General features: G+C 43.8%; 1 protein-coding gene across 13 annotated transcripts in view; it reads right to left on the bottom strand.

The window, feature by feature from the left end:
- Positions 1–15,913, bottom strand: part of tenm2a (teneurin transmembrane protein 2a) — a 192,106-nt gene that overhangs the window by 109,808 nt on the left and 66,385 nt on the right. For 7 of the 13 annotated variants that reach the window (XM_078102044.1, XM_078102046.1, XM_078102045.1 and 4 more), the window contains 2 exons: positions 14,767–15,057; positions 7,274–7,327 (listed from right to left, as the gene is read on the bottom strand). In XM_078102044.1, the coding sequence (XP_077958170.1) occupies positions 7,274–7,327; positions 14,767–15,057 (345 nt within the window). The remainder of the gene's footprint in view (positions 1–7,273; positions 7,328–14,766; positions 15,058–15,913) is intronic. The other 6 variants (XM_078102054.1, XM_078102050.1, XM_078102052.1 and 3 more) reach the window with 1 other exon arrangement.

The following is a 15,913-nucleotide window of genomic DNA, read 5'->3' as shown; positions in this document are numbered from 1 at the left end:
CTTACGTGTGCATCATCCTCTTGATGTTGGTTATTATTTGGCTGACCCAAAGGAGTTTCATTTTGGATATCTAAACCTTCTTTGCATTTGTCTCTTGAAGTGCTTTTGTCTTTAAGAAAATGTTCAGCAGAAAACACTAAATAAAAGACATTCATACTCAATTTCTCAAAACTGCATATTTCCCTTTACCATACATCTCTTAATAATCTGTTAATTCAAAAGGGTCTGTACCTTACTTGCATACAAAAACTACAAAATATTCTTTTGAGCGGGTTAAAGGTTTAAACCCTAACACTGATATATATATATATATATATATATATATATATATATATATATATATATATATATATATATAAAACATACAGAGACAACTCATCACATCACTTTAAACCAAACGTGGGAGAACCTGCTTGTCACATTTAACGGCTCCTGGATTGAAGAGGAGGTAGAGGACAAACAATGCATGGTAAAATGCTGCTTGCAAATTTACTCCTTTGTTGTGTTAAAGCGACTAAATACCTTTCCAGTAAGAGGTAATTACATACATTAGCTACTTGAGCCTTAACCCGACCTTGAGGCCGAAGCAGGAGAAATTCTGTTATTTTAAGAGTGAATCTTTAGAGCAGGAGAACGCCTTTAATCACAATTTAACAATGACATTAAACAGGTGAGTGCACGTGTACGACACGTGCTTACGCAGACCTCAGTGAGCTCTCTCTCTCTCCGACAAATACACAAACACCGGCCAGCAGAGACGTGCCGGCTGATGCCACGCAATGCCTCGCTGCGCTGTGCGGCGCCCCGCGGTGCTGCGCTCCATTCGTTGAGACAGCATGAGGCACAAATCAATATGGATTAAAGCTCTGGAAGGAGCCACGAGTCCTCCTCGCCCGCATAGGGAAGGAAAGCGCGTGTACCTATTATGCTGGATTGCAGATATCCCCACACACACATCTTTTGAGAGAAGAGCGGGGGGATGAAGTGGCACTGGACGCCTTTGCCCCGCCCATCTCTTGCTACACATTGGACACGTCCATCAAGCTGTTTAGATCGCAGCGCTGTAGGTGGGTGGGGGGGGGGGGGGCTGCCACACCTAGTCTGAAAGTCACACACACACACTCACACAGTGTACAGCAGTTGGTGACCGCCCCCCACCCCCTACACCCCCCCCCTCCCCCCCCCCCGGCCGTGGTGTGCTCCCAATGGCGCTCCGCGGGACGCCGCAGATTATCCCAGCGCTCGCAGACATTCACAGAATGTTAATCCCCAGCCATCTCTTCTACTGTACTGCTAAATCTGGATCTTCCTCCCCATCGCTCCGCCTTCTTAGATCCCCTGTTTCTTAATCCGTCGCTCTCCATCCTCTCCTATTGCGATCCGCTAAAATCTCCCCTAAATTCCCAGCTGCACCCGCTTTCCATCATCTGCTTTTAACCCCGTCCTGTCCTCCCGCTCAAAGCTTTTGAGCCCCGTTTCCTTGCTCGAAAGCGACAAGGCCTCATCCCCGATCCCTCTCATGCCTCCTCTCTCCGCTGGCGGGCCCAGCCCTCGCTATCAGCCCCGCATTGATCTTCTCATCCCGGGGAAAACAAAACACCAATCAGCCTGTCATAATCACTGTGCTGGAGGAGGAAGCGCCAAACACCAAGCGCAGCTGCTGCGCGTCGATGTATAGACAGTGGAGAAGCTTTTTTTTTATTTGTGAATGAACTTGTGCTGGATGAGTTCTATTTTGAGAATATGTGTACAAAAAAAAAAAAACTGGGACCATGAAGGTTTATTGACTACTCGGTTGATTCCACACTGTTAATGATGATACTGAGTCTCATTTATTTCTTTTTTTATTTGTATGCTGGAACAATCAAGTGACAGCTGCTGCAACTGTTCCTTCTAAAAAAGACACAAAACAACCTCTGAATGATATCTGGTACCTCGCAGCTTCCCTCCCCTATTCACTCGCACTCATAAAAATTGCCCCCTACTCCTTGTAGATATATCTTTTTTACTACTTGTCCTGCAGGATTTTTTTCTTCGGGACAGTATGTCTGCTAACCAAAAATTCAGTTTGTGATCCGTCAGCAGTATCCGGGCTGTTGCTCCTGTCCCACTGTGCTTTGTTGTCATGCAAAATGTGGATTGGAAACTTTATGTCTCCACACACCTCAGCATCTTTCCACCACGGGGGATCTGATAGATGCATTATATTTCCACCTGACATGTTTGCTGTGGTACATTTGGGAGTCGCATTAACCACTTTTACATGTACGTTTCCCCCTTAAATTTACCCTAAACGGCTTTAAAGTTTGACGAATCCCTTTTTCTCTGCACTGTTTGACACCATCTGCTTGTCCCAGCAGATCATTCTGGCTGTGAAACACACATAATGATCACATTCCAAATGCCCCTATTTCTGGCTACTTGGTGGCATCAATGCGAAACATTTTGGACTGTGCAATTTGAATTAATTATGATGGACACGCCAACAAATCTGCTGGGTTGAAGGGGTTAACGCTGATTTATTAATATGAATCATTTAAACTGCTCACACTTGGTCAAATTCTTACTGTTTTTACACACCATTAAACATTTAATATAAGCTTGATACTATAAACGCAAAAATCGTAAACGAAAGCCAAACGGCCTTATAAAACTCAGACCCTCCTCCCCAGACCATATTTCTAAAGATCAATAAGGTTGTCTTCTGCAGCTCAAGGTAACATATATCATCAACACTTAATGATACATGTGGAGATAGAGTTTACTGTGTTATGGCTGGTGGTACTCATCAGTTTTATAGTGCACTGTTCTGTATTGCTGCTTCTTGATTCTCCTCTCACAGCTCTCTCATAATGGAACAATCCAATAAACATAGAACGTAGAAACATATGATACAGAGATACGTGCGAGCAAAATGATCAGATATACACTATAAAGCTGATTTAAATTAGTGGGTGAATTGCGATTTAAGGCAAGGCTGTATGAAATAAAAAAATCGTATTTTAATTTGTTTGACGGATATTGCAATTGGGATATGATTCAAAGGAAGATCACTTTTCCTTCATTCGTTCCTATAAATGATTCATTATTACTTATTCTTATTCTCACTGAAACACACCAAACAAAGACATTTTCTTTGTTTGGTGTGGAGTGTGGTGTCTCTTCTTATTTCACTTAAAATGTAATTTTACTAACATTTTGCCTTGAACAAAAGCAATATTAAACTGTAGATTTAGGATTAACATTTAGTTTAACTGTGCAGCCCTGGAATGAGATGATATTCATTTCACGTCTGACTGGCTGCCAGCTGTCTGGTATATTTATAACCAAAGATCACCAAGACAGAACATTTTCTCTTTCATCTATGTTGTATCACTACGTCCCTGCTACCAGGTAACGTTCAGACAAGATCAACTCAGCCACTTTGTGGTGCTCTAGGGGAAGTTCAAACATCTGCATTCTAACATGCTCACGATGGTGGATTTCACGTAGAAACATGAATGTCTACCTCATGGTGACCCCAAAGGAAAAGTCATGGGATGACCAAAGTTTTGGGGATTTACTGTCTGCTCAAAATGGATCTTTACTAAAGTCCATGGCAAATCATTTAAAAGGTATTTCATCCTTGAACAACGTGGTGGACCAACCCACGGACCAACACTGCCGTAATTGGAGCCATGTGGGGCTAAACTAAGGGTAGCAAGTGAGGTGCAGTCTGGGTAGGCCAAAATTCAAACATAAAACTGTTAAATAATTGTTTTTTCACGGTTTATTCTTGTGATTTATATGTGCAATATGTGTATTGTTATTCCAATTGTTTAGATGCTACATATTATAAAATACGAAATAAATGGTAGTAATAATTTACGTTACGTATCAAACATGGACCAATTAAAATCGAGATATTACTGGACATTTGGGCAGAGACATTGTAAGCTGAATCCCCGCGAAATTCAGAGCCAAAACGATGGCAGCGGTGACCGCCGAAATTTGAGGAATACCTCTTCTCTCGACTTTAATTCTAAAAAAGAGTTCTCGGAGGAGGTCTCAGTCAGCCTTAAATTGACTGCTGTAGCAAAAGGTGTGTGTGTTTGTGTGTGTGTGTGTGCGCGCGCGCACGTGAAGGAGTATATGAGTGGATGATGGTGAGCTGTTCCAGTAATCACTGTTCTATCCACCTAACTCTGCACTATTGCCTATCTGCCAGTTGTAAGATTGATGACGGTGCAACCTGATGTCCTGTTCGTTCACTGGTGTCTGTCTGAGTGTTTTGACCCGCTTGATAGCTCAGTAACTGTTCATATGCTTCATATGCTGCAATAAACCTTTTGATTACGATTTTGATTAAGGCCAGTTGATGACTTTTGATTGAAGGATGTATGTGTGTCTTTAAATTTAAATATATTTTTAAAAAATGAAAAAAATACAGACCAATAATGTTTTACTGTGCATGCTGGCCTTACTTCTTGAAATCCCTTTGTTATAACACGGATAATGGATAATAAATTGAGTAAGCCTGTGGTGTCAGCCGGGGAAGTTCTTGTTGGAAATAGATTGCTGCTGAAAGTTCAAATGAACCAATAAATGAAATACTGCTTTAATAACCGTTGGTCGGTGAAAAACCGTCTTTGATAAGTACAGTTGTCAGGCTTTGGTTATTTATAGTACTGTATCTTCTCCATCAGCATTAGTGATGAATTGTCAGTTTCCTTTTCTGTGACACAAGTTAGCTCTAAAAGCTTTCCCTGAAAGGACTTCCCATATTGAGAGAAATTCATCAGAATATAGTCTCTGTCAGGGTGTTATCCTTCCCAGTATTTGCATACTGTATATGTGCTGTATGGCAAATCAAATATATTTCAAGACTTTCATTTCCAATGAAGTCGTGAATATTTACTCACCAGAAACAGCAAATAGCAGACTTCCGTTTCCACAGACAGAAAGTAATAAAATAAGGCATAGAGGGAAATTAACATTAATAAATATCAGCTGTGATAACTTCATCATTCACCTCATACAGGTACTCTCCTAATTTAACAAGGAGAGGAGAGTCTGAATTTATATTGACAACAATTTGATTTAAAAGTGTCCCCTTGTTTATTTTTTATCCAGTTCCAGTGGAGGTTTTGATGTTATGAGCATTGAGCTTTGAGCAGTATGTTTTTTAAAATATAGAAAAAGAATGCTTGTTAATGGCCAGTGGACCTTCAAACTCAGAATGTAATACGGTCCACAGACACACTGAATGGTTTTGTTTATTATTATTGTATTATTATTGTATGCCAGATCAGCGACAGAAATGTCGATTTTCTTAAAAGGAAAAAATTGGTCTGCTATTTACGTATTTACTACTGCTCCTCAATTGACAGTTGAATACAAAGTATTTATTTATCTAAATACTCTATGGTTCATTGAAATAATCAATAATTAATCACACATTTTGAAATTCATTAATCTCGATCAATGGCGATTAATGAATGTTGTTGTTGTTGTTATAATGTTGTTTTTAATGAATGTTTGTTTTTCTTCTAAAGACTAAATCTTACAAGTAATGAGTAATCACTTTAGAAAATGTGTATTTTACACACTGTTGTTTAATTGTTAATGTTATTTTAAACACAACGCACTACGCACATTTGATCCTCTTGGAGGCAGAATTACACCTGGTGGAACATGTTGAACTAGCGACTCTTCCTGCTGTGCTCGTGCACTTTGCTCTCAACTCGCCATAATTTAACGGCTGTATCTGAAGAGCCAACCCAACATTTAGCCAGGACGTCTTCAAACCTCGGTCTGTTAGGGACACAGTGGTGGTCCTCTGCAGACTGTGTGCCGCGTAGGGTAACGTTAGATGTTGAGATGGAAGCAGCGAGCGCAGCATAGCGGTGCTTTAGGTGGTCCGTTTGCCAGTCACCCCGCTTCTGTTTCACACCTGGAATAATTCCTCTGCACAGTTCTTCGCTGTATGTCGCGCCTCTGTTCGTTTTACTTCTAATGCAAAAAGCTCTCTCCATCTTGATGTAACTGACTGCAGCTAGCGGCCGTTTTGTTTCCGCGGTCAACTTCGTAAACAAACGTACGTTAACTACATTAAAATATTTTGTTGCATTAATTCGGCCACATTAATCGTATAGATGAATGTGTTTATGTTGACAGCCATAATATATATATATATATATATATATATATATATATATATATATATATATATATATATATATATATATATATACACAGAGAGAGAGAGAGAAAGTGTGTGTCCAAAATCTTGACTGATACTGTATACAAATATTCAGTATATATCCTGTATGTGACTTCCCCTCCTGTAATCATGCTTCCCTTAGCGCTTTAAGAAGATTAACCTTTGCATGATTCCTAGTGCAGAGTGCTCTGTTATCTCCTCAGCTCTTTGCTCAATGTCTTACTATTCCCTGTGAGGTTGTGACCTAGAGTATTTCATCTAACATGTTCATAATTTGCCCGGGGAAATCCTATCATAAAAGCCATATGGCATTAAAGAATAACCTTCACCTTGGTTTATTTCCATTCCGTCCTTACCACACAGTTGAGTCTCTCTCACTCCTAGCACTCTCATTGAACTAATAGAAACAGATGAAAACTCCACAGCCCAATAACACAAACATTAACACTAATTTGCGCTCACAGAGACAAACAATCTCCGAGACGCGAAAAGCTATGGCGAGGTTTCCGGTCGTGGAGGAGGGATGCAAAAGAACTCACCCTCTGGGAAATTTTCTTCGTTCAAGTGCAAAGAGATTAACCAGTTGGACGTGCGCTAATAAACAGGAGATCATAATGAAAGGAGCTCGTAAATGCAGATGAGGCACGTGAAAGAGAACAACGGACGGCTTGTATCGGAGGAAACAAGAGCAATGCACAGAAAGCAATTACTCGACTGTACTTGTTCTCCACCTAACGCAACTTATAACAACATCCTGCAGAAAAGGTTTCATTACAGCAATTACAGTAATATGTGCAATCCCACTTTCAAAAAGAGCGAGCCTTTGAACCGACTCTGGAATAATGTTACACTCCCAGCTGGAGCCCAGTTTGAAACTACTACATTGTGTGCAACAGCCTCGTCGATTAAAAAACAACAAAAACAACATCAACGTACAGACAAAACAGCACATCACGCACAGACGAAGGCAGCAGAGGGCAGAGGAACACATCAAACACAATCACACAGGAGCAGATGGGCCTAAGGTGGCCCGAGTAATCCTGGGAGACGCTACAGTCAGACGTGACTTACTGATTACATAGTCCCCAAATGGGTCCTGATCCTCCTCATCATCATCTAGGTAAGCTGGGGGGGGAGTGGGAGGAAGGGAAGATGCAAAAAAACAGAAAAACAGGTAGAAAAAAAGAGGTTATGACAGAAGAGAAGAGAGTTTGAGAGTCAAAACACTGGATGAGATGTAAATGTCATACTCAATTCAAAATGGAGACAACATATGGTATGAATAAATAAATAAACAAACAGTGAAGTAAATAAAGCGACTGCTGCCCCCCCTCCCCCTGCGATCTCACCCTCAATCTGATACCACCAGCTTTCATTCGGAGGCTAAACTAGTTTCAGGGATATGCAGAGGAAAATATAATCACTCATAATTGGCTGGAGAATTCTCAATTTGCTCTTAGTGGCCATGGCTCTCTCTCTCTGGTCTGAAGGCGGTATCAGAGGCCATTACAGCTCACTAAATCTCCCATTAGGGCGGCAGCACGATCGTCAGCAAGTTGCAAACCCAACGCAAAAGATATTCTCCTGCTCCTGGAACATTCTCTCACCTGATACTAAGTATGGGAAGACCCTGACCGCCTCCTCACAGTAAGAACCTTTCTCTTTTTTTTGTCCAGTGCCGTCCTTGCGAGCTGTGTGATATCCCTCCTTCATCTCTCCCTTTCCATTTACTCTTCAATCATGTCTTCCTCCTCTTCTTTTCCTCTTCCTCCTCCTCTTTTTTTCCTCTTCTTCTTCTGCTCCCTCCATCACTCCAGGCTTGACTCTTTAATGTGAGTTAGCATCCATCTAGTGTGATCAATAACCCAGGGCTTTTATTAAACACGGCTCTTATGCATCTGTGTGCATGTGTGTGTGTGCACCTGCTTCCCTGTGTGTGTCTGTCTTTGTGCGTGCCCTCACTTCTCATCCACCAACGTCAGCGAATGTTTGTGTGAACACGTATGAGTTTAGTATGTTGAATGAACCACTCTTTATTGATCCTGACTGTGGGGTACTTTACAGACCATAGGCTAAACCCAAATACGGACACTTAAGAATACACGGCGTGTGCGCCTGTGCGTGTGTGTGTGTGTGTGTTCACTGCTACTTTGCTCATTCCAGCATTTGAGCTTTCACTGCATGGACAAAAAGTCCTTGAACCAGTGGGTGAAGTGTGGAGGCGTACATGCGCGCAGACACACGCGCACGCTCACAGTGGTGTGTGTTTGTGAAAGGGAGCTGTCAGTGCTGCTCTCACACACCATTCATCACAAGCTACTAATTCTGTTAGACCATTGTCGAGCCTTTCGCACCCCAAGTTGCTCTCTGAAAACTCAATCAGAGGCTAATGCCCCGAACCCTCCTGACACTCAGGCGCGTGCACACGCACGAAAGCTCCCGCTCTCAGTTTCTTACTCACACACACGCACACACACACACACACACACACACACACACACACACACACACACACACACACACACACACACACACACTTACAGAGACCCTGAGGGGACGCTGAGGTCCTTGGGGACCCCGCCAGTCCGCATCTGTAAGTGTTGCCTGGATTTGATTGACAGGACCTGCATGGGCCGAATTACTGGTACTGCGAGAGAAAAATGACGGGGGCTCCTACAATCACTGCGTGACTTGTAACATGTAATTGTAACATGTATTTCAAAGTACGGAGCCCATTTTAATTTTAAATTCTAAATGATCATGATTAAACATCTTAATTCACCTTGATTGCAAGACAATCCTGTGAAAACTTCCCGAAAGCAGCGACACATCAGCTGAAGTGAGGGTGGTTGATTCTGTTTGATTTATGGCGGTATATAAATAAATAAAAAAAACAAGAATAAAGATGACAGCATGGGTGCAGGCACTCTGCCACCTGTGCAAGCAGATTTGATTAGTTAATCAGGAATCACTTTGCCCAACGCGGCTTTTATAAAGCATAATTACAGCTCCAGCTACTCAAACATTTCGTTGACTGCAGATGTTTTAAGGGACATTTGAAAAAGTTGTTTTTCCTTGTCAAAAAAAAGAAGAGAGAATTAACATAAAGTTTAAGAAACATAAACCTTCTAAGAACAAAGAAAATCTCCCATAAAAGATAGGGAGCCAGTGAGGGGAACCGGGGGATTGAAGTTGCCCAGACAGGGTGCAGGGTTCGGACGAAAGGCCAGACTAAATTTAGCGCCACCTTTTCGTTCTCTAATTACCAGATTAATACATCCTGTCACATACGTCACAATACCGCCCAAGGATTTATTATCCAGTAGGCCAGATGGAGAAATTGAGCCGGAGAAGGAAGGAGAAGAGGAGACGTCGCCTGAGTGCAGATAGGCGGGCATGTGTGAATGGGCGGGGCCAGTGCAGAGTAAAGCCAAGATGTATTGATGGAAATGGATGGATGAAGTTGAATTACATGTAGATACCGCCTGGTTCCAAAACAGGGTGCTCTTTAACGAGCGGGACACACACAGAGGCATAGGGACCACGCACTCACACACGTGTGTAGAGCAGCGGACTATGGATTGTGGCCATAAAGTCCGCCCTGGGCTTCAGGCTGAGATCAATGTCAAAGCCTGATCTTATTTCATCTAATGCGTGTTTTAATCATCCTCCCCCTTGATCAATGCAGTTTGGATGCAGTCATCACGCACTGCTGTGGGAATTTACAAGCGCTCCTATTCTGCGGCCTGTGTTTCCAGACGGACTTTTTACGAGGCGGTGCACAGCGTGACAGTAAATCTCCTCCTCCACTTTGCCAGGATGAAATCTCCCATCGCCGCTCTCCACGCCCGCATTTGTTTGTCTCACTGTGCTGCTTGTGCAAATGAAAACTTGGATTGGTGCTGCCAAGTCAATGTTCTAGTCTCTTTATTTTAATAGTGTCTGGAAGGGGCAATAAAAGCAAAGTGTCTTTATTTAATACTTGACAATAAAGCTGGATGAAGGGGAGAAATCCCTGAGTTGCATTTAGGAAACTAATTTAACAGGCTTTACATACTTGTCGGTAATTGGAATTTAGCAGTAAATGAAAAAAAAAAAAAAAAAAACGATGACAAAATACTCACAGCGTTTATTTTAGAAACCAATTTAACAGGTGCCAGAGGTCTGTGGAAGAAAGTAGACCACCCACATTTCTGGAAGAACGAACACAGTCATCTGGAAGTTTTATTAAAAGGGTTTTCAACCTTTAAAAGTCAATATGCTTATATGTGTGAGTGTTATTGGTCATCCACTTACACTGGAATCATACTGTGATTGCATTGTCATATTGGTCAGTAACATTTCTATTGCTGTTCTGGCCATATTTGGATTTCTGGGCTATTTTGCTTCGATGTCTTCTTTCAGACAATTGGAAAAAAAAGAACTGTTGACATTTGGGGGTTTACTACTATTTTTCCAAACGTATGAAAAGTTAGCATTAGATAATGGCATAGCATATTAGCATATTTAAACCGTTATCTAAAGGTATAGTTTTATTTAAAACCGGCTAACGTGTTGAACCATCTTTAAAGGACTTCTGAGCCAGAATTCATTCATTTGCCAGAATTCCCCACTTTACTCGCACTTACTCATTATAAGTACATTCATATACATTGCTATAAGTAGCCGACTGGGGATGTTTCATGGAACTATTCTATTACTTTAATCTTTTAACCTATCTTCCTGGGCTTTCCCTGCTTGACGATTCAAATTAACAAGATGGGAGTATTAATATTATGTCATGTGATAACAACGTCTCCATGACAACTGTGCAAACTCCATCCACTGATGAATATATTGAGTTATCAAAATCTCAATATATACCATATCCTACCTCTGCTGAGTTGGATCTGTGGCACCTGCTCACAGACGGTTTAACAGTTCCTGTTGGTGGTAACCGCCAGTGAATAACTCGGCGGTCCTCTTCTCAGCCAACTTAGAAGCAATCATAGCGTGAGAGATTTTTGCAATGGTAAAAAACTGCCTGCCAATGCTCAGGGGATTTGATCTGTAAGTTGTCCTCCCTAGTTGGGTGTAGTCAGTCCTCCACCTACAGAGCTGTCCCGGGCAGCTTACCGGGGCGAGTGTTACTACCACGGTGTGGGAGGCCCCATGCCCCTGTCGTCCAGGAATCAGGAACATTTATTACCAAAATATGTCATATGTCAGGAATTTGCGCAAACCCTGCAGCTTCTCCATGTTGCAGCTAGGGTAGATTGAGACAGATAATCATGTCTTTCGCTGACCTTGGAATCCTCCCTCGCTCGGATTCAGTTGGGAAGGAAATCTAACAGCTGTAATGGCTGCATGCCTACCTGTTGAGAAGTCCAATCTAATAGCTGTGGCTCTACCCCACGTTACAGATGCCAAAGGGATCGTCCACCAGAAGTCTGTCTACACGATAAGCGTCTTGTGTGGACTATTTGGCGGTTATATCTGCCCGTCACGTTGGCTTTGACGGGGTGATGCAGAGCTCTCACCTTCCTACAGGTTTTCAAACCCGTTGAATGCAGCCAGTTGGTAATCATTGGCCAACTTTTTGTTTGGGTTTTAGTTGGGATGCAACCGATGGCTCATTCGTTCCTTTCGACAGGTGGCCGCTCTGTGGGACTTGAATACATACTTGTTACATACTAAATGTGTTGTACCAATTAAATGGAATGAAAGGTGATGAATGTAACAAATCGTAACCTGAGGCCTAAAACTGTTGAGCTGCAGGAGAGTATTGTGGCACAACACCGGGTACGACTCCTGTTGCACAGCTGGGCTCGGTGGAGAGCGGGGCCTCACATACGTCCCCACAGGTCATCTTATTTGATAGGTGTGAATCGAGTTCTCGGTACTTCATTCCTCACCCTCAGAGAAGGTTTGAGACTCCCCATTTTGATCTTTTAGCATTACTTGCCTCCTGCCTTTGTGACATTGGGCTTGTTATACCTTAATTATCAACAATTAATTAAAAGAAATGAGCTGATGAAATGATACAGCAGCCTGGCACCATATCCATACATTTCGATATACATATACAGTGTATATATCCATGTTCTACTAACAGAAACAGGAAACGGTATTCAAAGTTCTCTGTGAGTACTTGTTTACTAAAGGTGTATTAGTAGTGCTAATTGTGTTGAGACTAGCAAAGGCACCAGCCACCATGACAGACGAACGCTATCCATCTAAAAGATCACACTCTTTAATCTGTTATCGACTCGGCTCTTGTTTTGTTTAAAAAAAACAACTGTACATGCAGTAAGGCAACATGATATATGACTAGAAAAGTTTGCGTGTATTACATGGATTTTTGTTGTTATTGTAATTATTATTATCGGAATTATTACAAATGAAACAAAATGAGTTCAATTAATAGAAATGAGGAAAAAAATATTTTTCATCCGGCGATGCGCTCTGGTGCCCAAAAAAACTGTCGTGCACACACACACAAACAAATATAATGGTATTTTCCTTAAGGTTAGTGATATCTGTCACCATTTCTCTCCAGGGCTTTCTATTTTGGTCGAGAAATCTGCAGCAGGGTGCACGTGCACACGCATCCACATGCACACCCTTGCCCTGGAGGGGAACCCTAGACCCTTAAACCGACACCTGTCAGTCACGCCGGCGAGCCGCACTGACAGGAGCATAACGAGAGACGGTGCGAGGCGCTACGGGAGCGCGTAGCAGACAGAAGCGGAAGCTTGAAATGAAGAAGACAAAAGGCTGGAGAGGCGCTAGATGAAGAGGATAAGGAGAAGCAAGTGGAGGTGAGACTTCTGAGGCTCGTTAAGAGATGCGGCGAGATGAGAGCTCCGCGGCGTGCCGTTTGGTGTTTTTAGCACGTCACCGTCTTTTGGATTTGTTAGCATGTGTTTATGATGTTGTTTCTCTGTCTGCTTCCGTCAATCGCTATTATTAGAGACTCAGATCCTCCTCCTGCTGTTTTGACACTCCCGTTGCTCCTGTTTCACACTTCCTCGCACACAAGCAGGGGTCCCGAAGACAGACAGAGTAGCATTATAGACAGACAGTGACAGCAATGTACACGCTTGTGACTCTGCATATGGACGGCTCGGGTCCAGTGGGAGTGCAATCTCTTCCTCTGGGTGACGTGTTTTCGGTATCAGATGTTCTGTTTGCAGGAGCGAAGGGTGAGATTTTTTTCCTCATTCAGAGCGGCTAAAAAAAATAACGAGTTGACTCGATCTGACGCGCTCACACGCCTGGTCCTTTTATCCGGCTGCCGCGCTGCGTCTGATCTCGCCGCGCTGGCATGGACGGCAGCGCGGACGGGCTTGATCTAAATCTCTGGTGTAAAACGAGGGACGATCCCAGGAGGTGTGAGCCGGCATTTCCCCTGAAGGCTTCAGCATAGAAGGCAAAAATTGCAGTTGGCTGAAACGTCAAATGTGAATGAAAAGACGACTGAATGTTTGGATCCTGTTGGAGCACAGAACGATGTTTTCCCGGAAAGTGAAGACGAAACAACTTTTGTTGATCTTGTCGACTATCTTCACTCAGTGAGATCATACTGCAGGCGAACAATTATCACAATATTTCTGCGTGGATTAAGAAGCTAATTTCACAAGGTCTGGAAAATGCCAGCGACGGAGCTCTCAATGGCGTCCTCCTGGCCCTGAGACAGACAGAGTGAGAGCGGCGGCGGCTGATATCTGCCGCGGCGAGATTAGCTCGGTAATTAACCACAAAGCAATTATCCGGCTGTGAGATGAGAGGCGCGTCTCAGGGAAGGTGTTTCTTGACGTGTTTAATAGGCGTTGAGTAGTTCTGCTCAGCTGACAATAAGTTGTTTCTGATTCGGAGGCCGCGGCCCAACGGAGGTAGATCCGCAGCCGACGCGCGTTTCCGCCGAGAACTCAATTAATTAAGACTGTTGCTTTTCCTTCCTTCCACTTTTCATTAACCTCCACTGACACCTCGGCAAAGCATCCGCGCAGGTTTACGACGGCGCCGAGATTAATGAGGAAATGGGAACTTGGCAATAAACAAAGTTGCCAGGGAAAGGAAAGTCACTCTGGGAACATCGCACTTGAGCGACGATTCGAATGCATCTTTTCTCTGACTGCATCTCAGTGTTGGATCAGGGGATATTAAATGCTCCCCAAAAAAACCTTCCACTGGCAGACCAGCTGTGAGATCTGAGAGCTATTAGAGGGTGGAGGAGAGGGCTAAGTGCTGTTGAATTAATATAATGATGGCTCTTTAGGCTTTGGCGGGGTCCAAACACCGTTTGGTTCTGTTTTCTGATCTGAAAGACCAATCAGTAAATCCGAACCGCCAACTCTCGAACAGACAGTTGGCTGTCTGTTCGAGAGTTGGCCCCAGAGTTGGCCCCAAGGTTTCAACAATATTGACAAACCTTTGCAAAGAAATACAGTATATTCTCGCTCACAATCCCTCTAGACATTGACTTGACTATCAGTCAGTCCTCCGTCCTCCGGCACGTCTTACTCACTTTCCCCCTCACTGCCTCCTCTAACCATCGGAGCATGTTTGTCCCTTTGTCCTACCTGACTCGTCGTCAGACTTGTTGTCGTTCTCAGAGTCGGTGAGGGTCAGGGCGGAGTTCTCTCGACTGGACACTCCTGAGCTTCGGCGGGACTTTACCCGTCCTCGTCCGGCCCACAGCTGGATGGCTCGCTCCGGGGACAGCGGCCCCTCGGGGTCCGAGTCAACGTCAGAGCCGGCGCTGAGGGAGTAACCCCTCTGGAGGAGGCCCAGGTCGGGACAGTAGGGGGCGGCGGGGTGCGGCGGGGGAGGCGGCTCGCATACACCCAGCTCGGCCAATGTGAAGTTGCCCCCTGCGAGTGGGAATGGTAAAAAAAAAGCAGTTAATGGAGAACATCCACACAAACAAATGCTCCCACAAGCGAAGACACACACACACACACACACATATATGCAGACACGCATATCTAGCGAACAAAGCCAGAATCACACGCAGAGAAGCACACTAATTATAAAACTACAGAGGCGGAGGCTGAAAATTGGTCTTTGTTATTGCAGGCGGGAGGGGGAGAGATGACGGGAGATGACACAGCGTGAATCAGACACAAAGTAGCTGCTGGAAGGAGCATGTACCGGCCCGCAGGCCTGCTAAAGCGGGCTTAGAAGGCTCGCTGCACTGCTCAGCATTGGCATTCATGAGGTGTAGATGTGAGCTGTTGACTTGAGGCCCCTCAGATTGTAGTGGAGCCGCTTTGCTGCCTCCTTGGTCCGATCACCTCCCCACCGCGCCGGACCCCGGGACTCGCTGGATGCACTGCGGGTCTGCTGCAGTTGCGGCCCTAACGCGCTCCCCCTCAAGACAAACCGACTTGCCACTTCCAAAATAAATATATAAAATTATCCAAATTAAAGCACATCAAAGGAGATCAATAAACAGTGCTGCTGCCCAATTAAATCCTAGCTGAGGAAAAAGCAATTAAGGAAAAAGGCATGCTCAACCAATTTATTTTCTATACTAATTAAAGGAGCATTGTGGATGCAATCGCTCACCATCAGCTGTTGGGGTAAAGGGAGCGGGGCAAAAACAGTTGTGATTCACTTCATTAGCAGTTTGTGAGGGAGGGGCGAGAGAGAGGCGAGTGAAGAGACGGCAGAGTTGTGGCAGCACGCAGGATTCGGGAATCACGCAGCTGTGTGGCTGAATTTACT

The sequence above is a fragment of the Gasterosteus aculeatus genome, chromosome 4 (assembly GCF_964276395.1).
Source record: "Gasterosteus aculeatus chromosome 4, fGasAcu3.hap1.1, whole genome shotgun sequence".
Lineage (NCBI taxonomy): Eukaryota > Metazoa > Chordata > Actinopteri > Perciformes > Gasterosteidae > Gasterosteus > Gasterosteus aculeatus.
The sequence above is the reverse complement of the archived record's forward strand: the minus strand, read 5'-3'. Positions and strand labels throughout refer to the sequence as shown.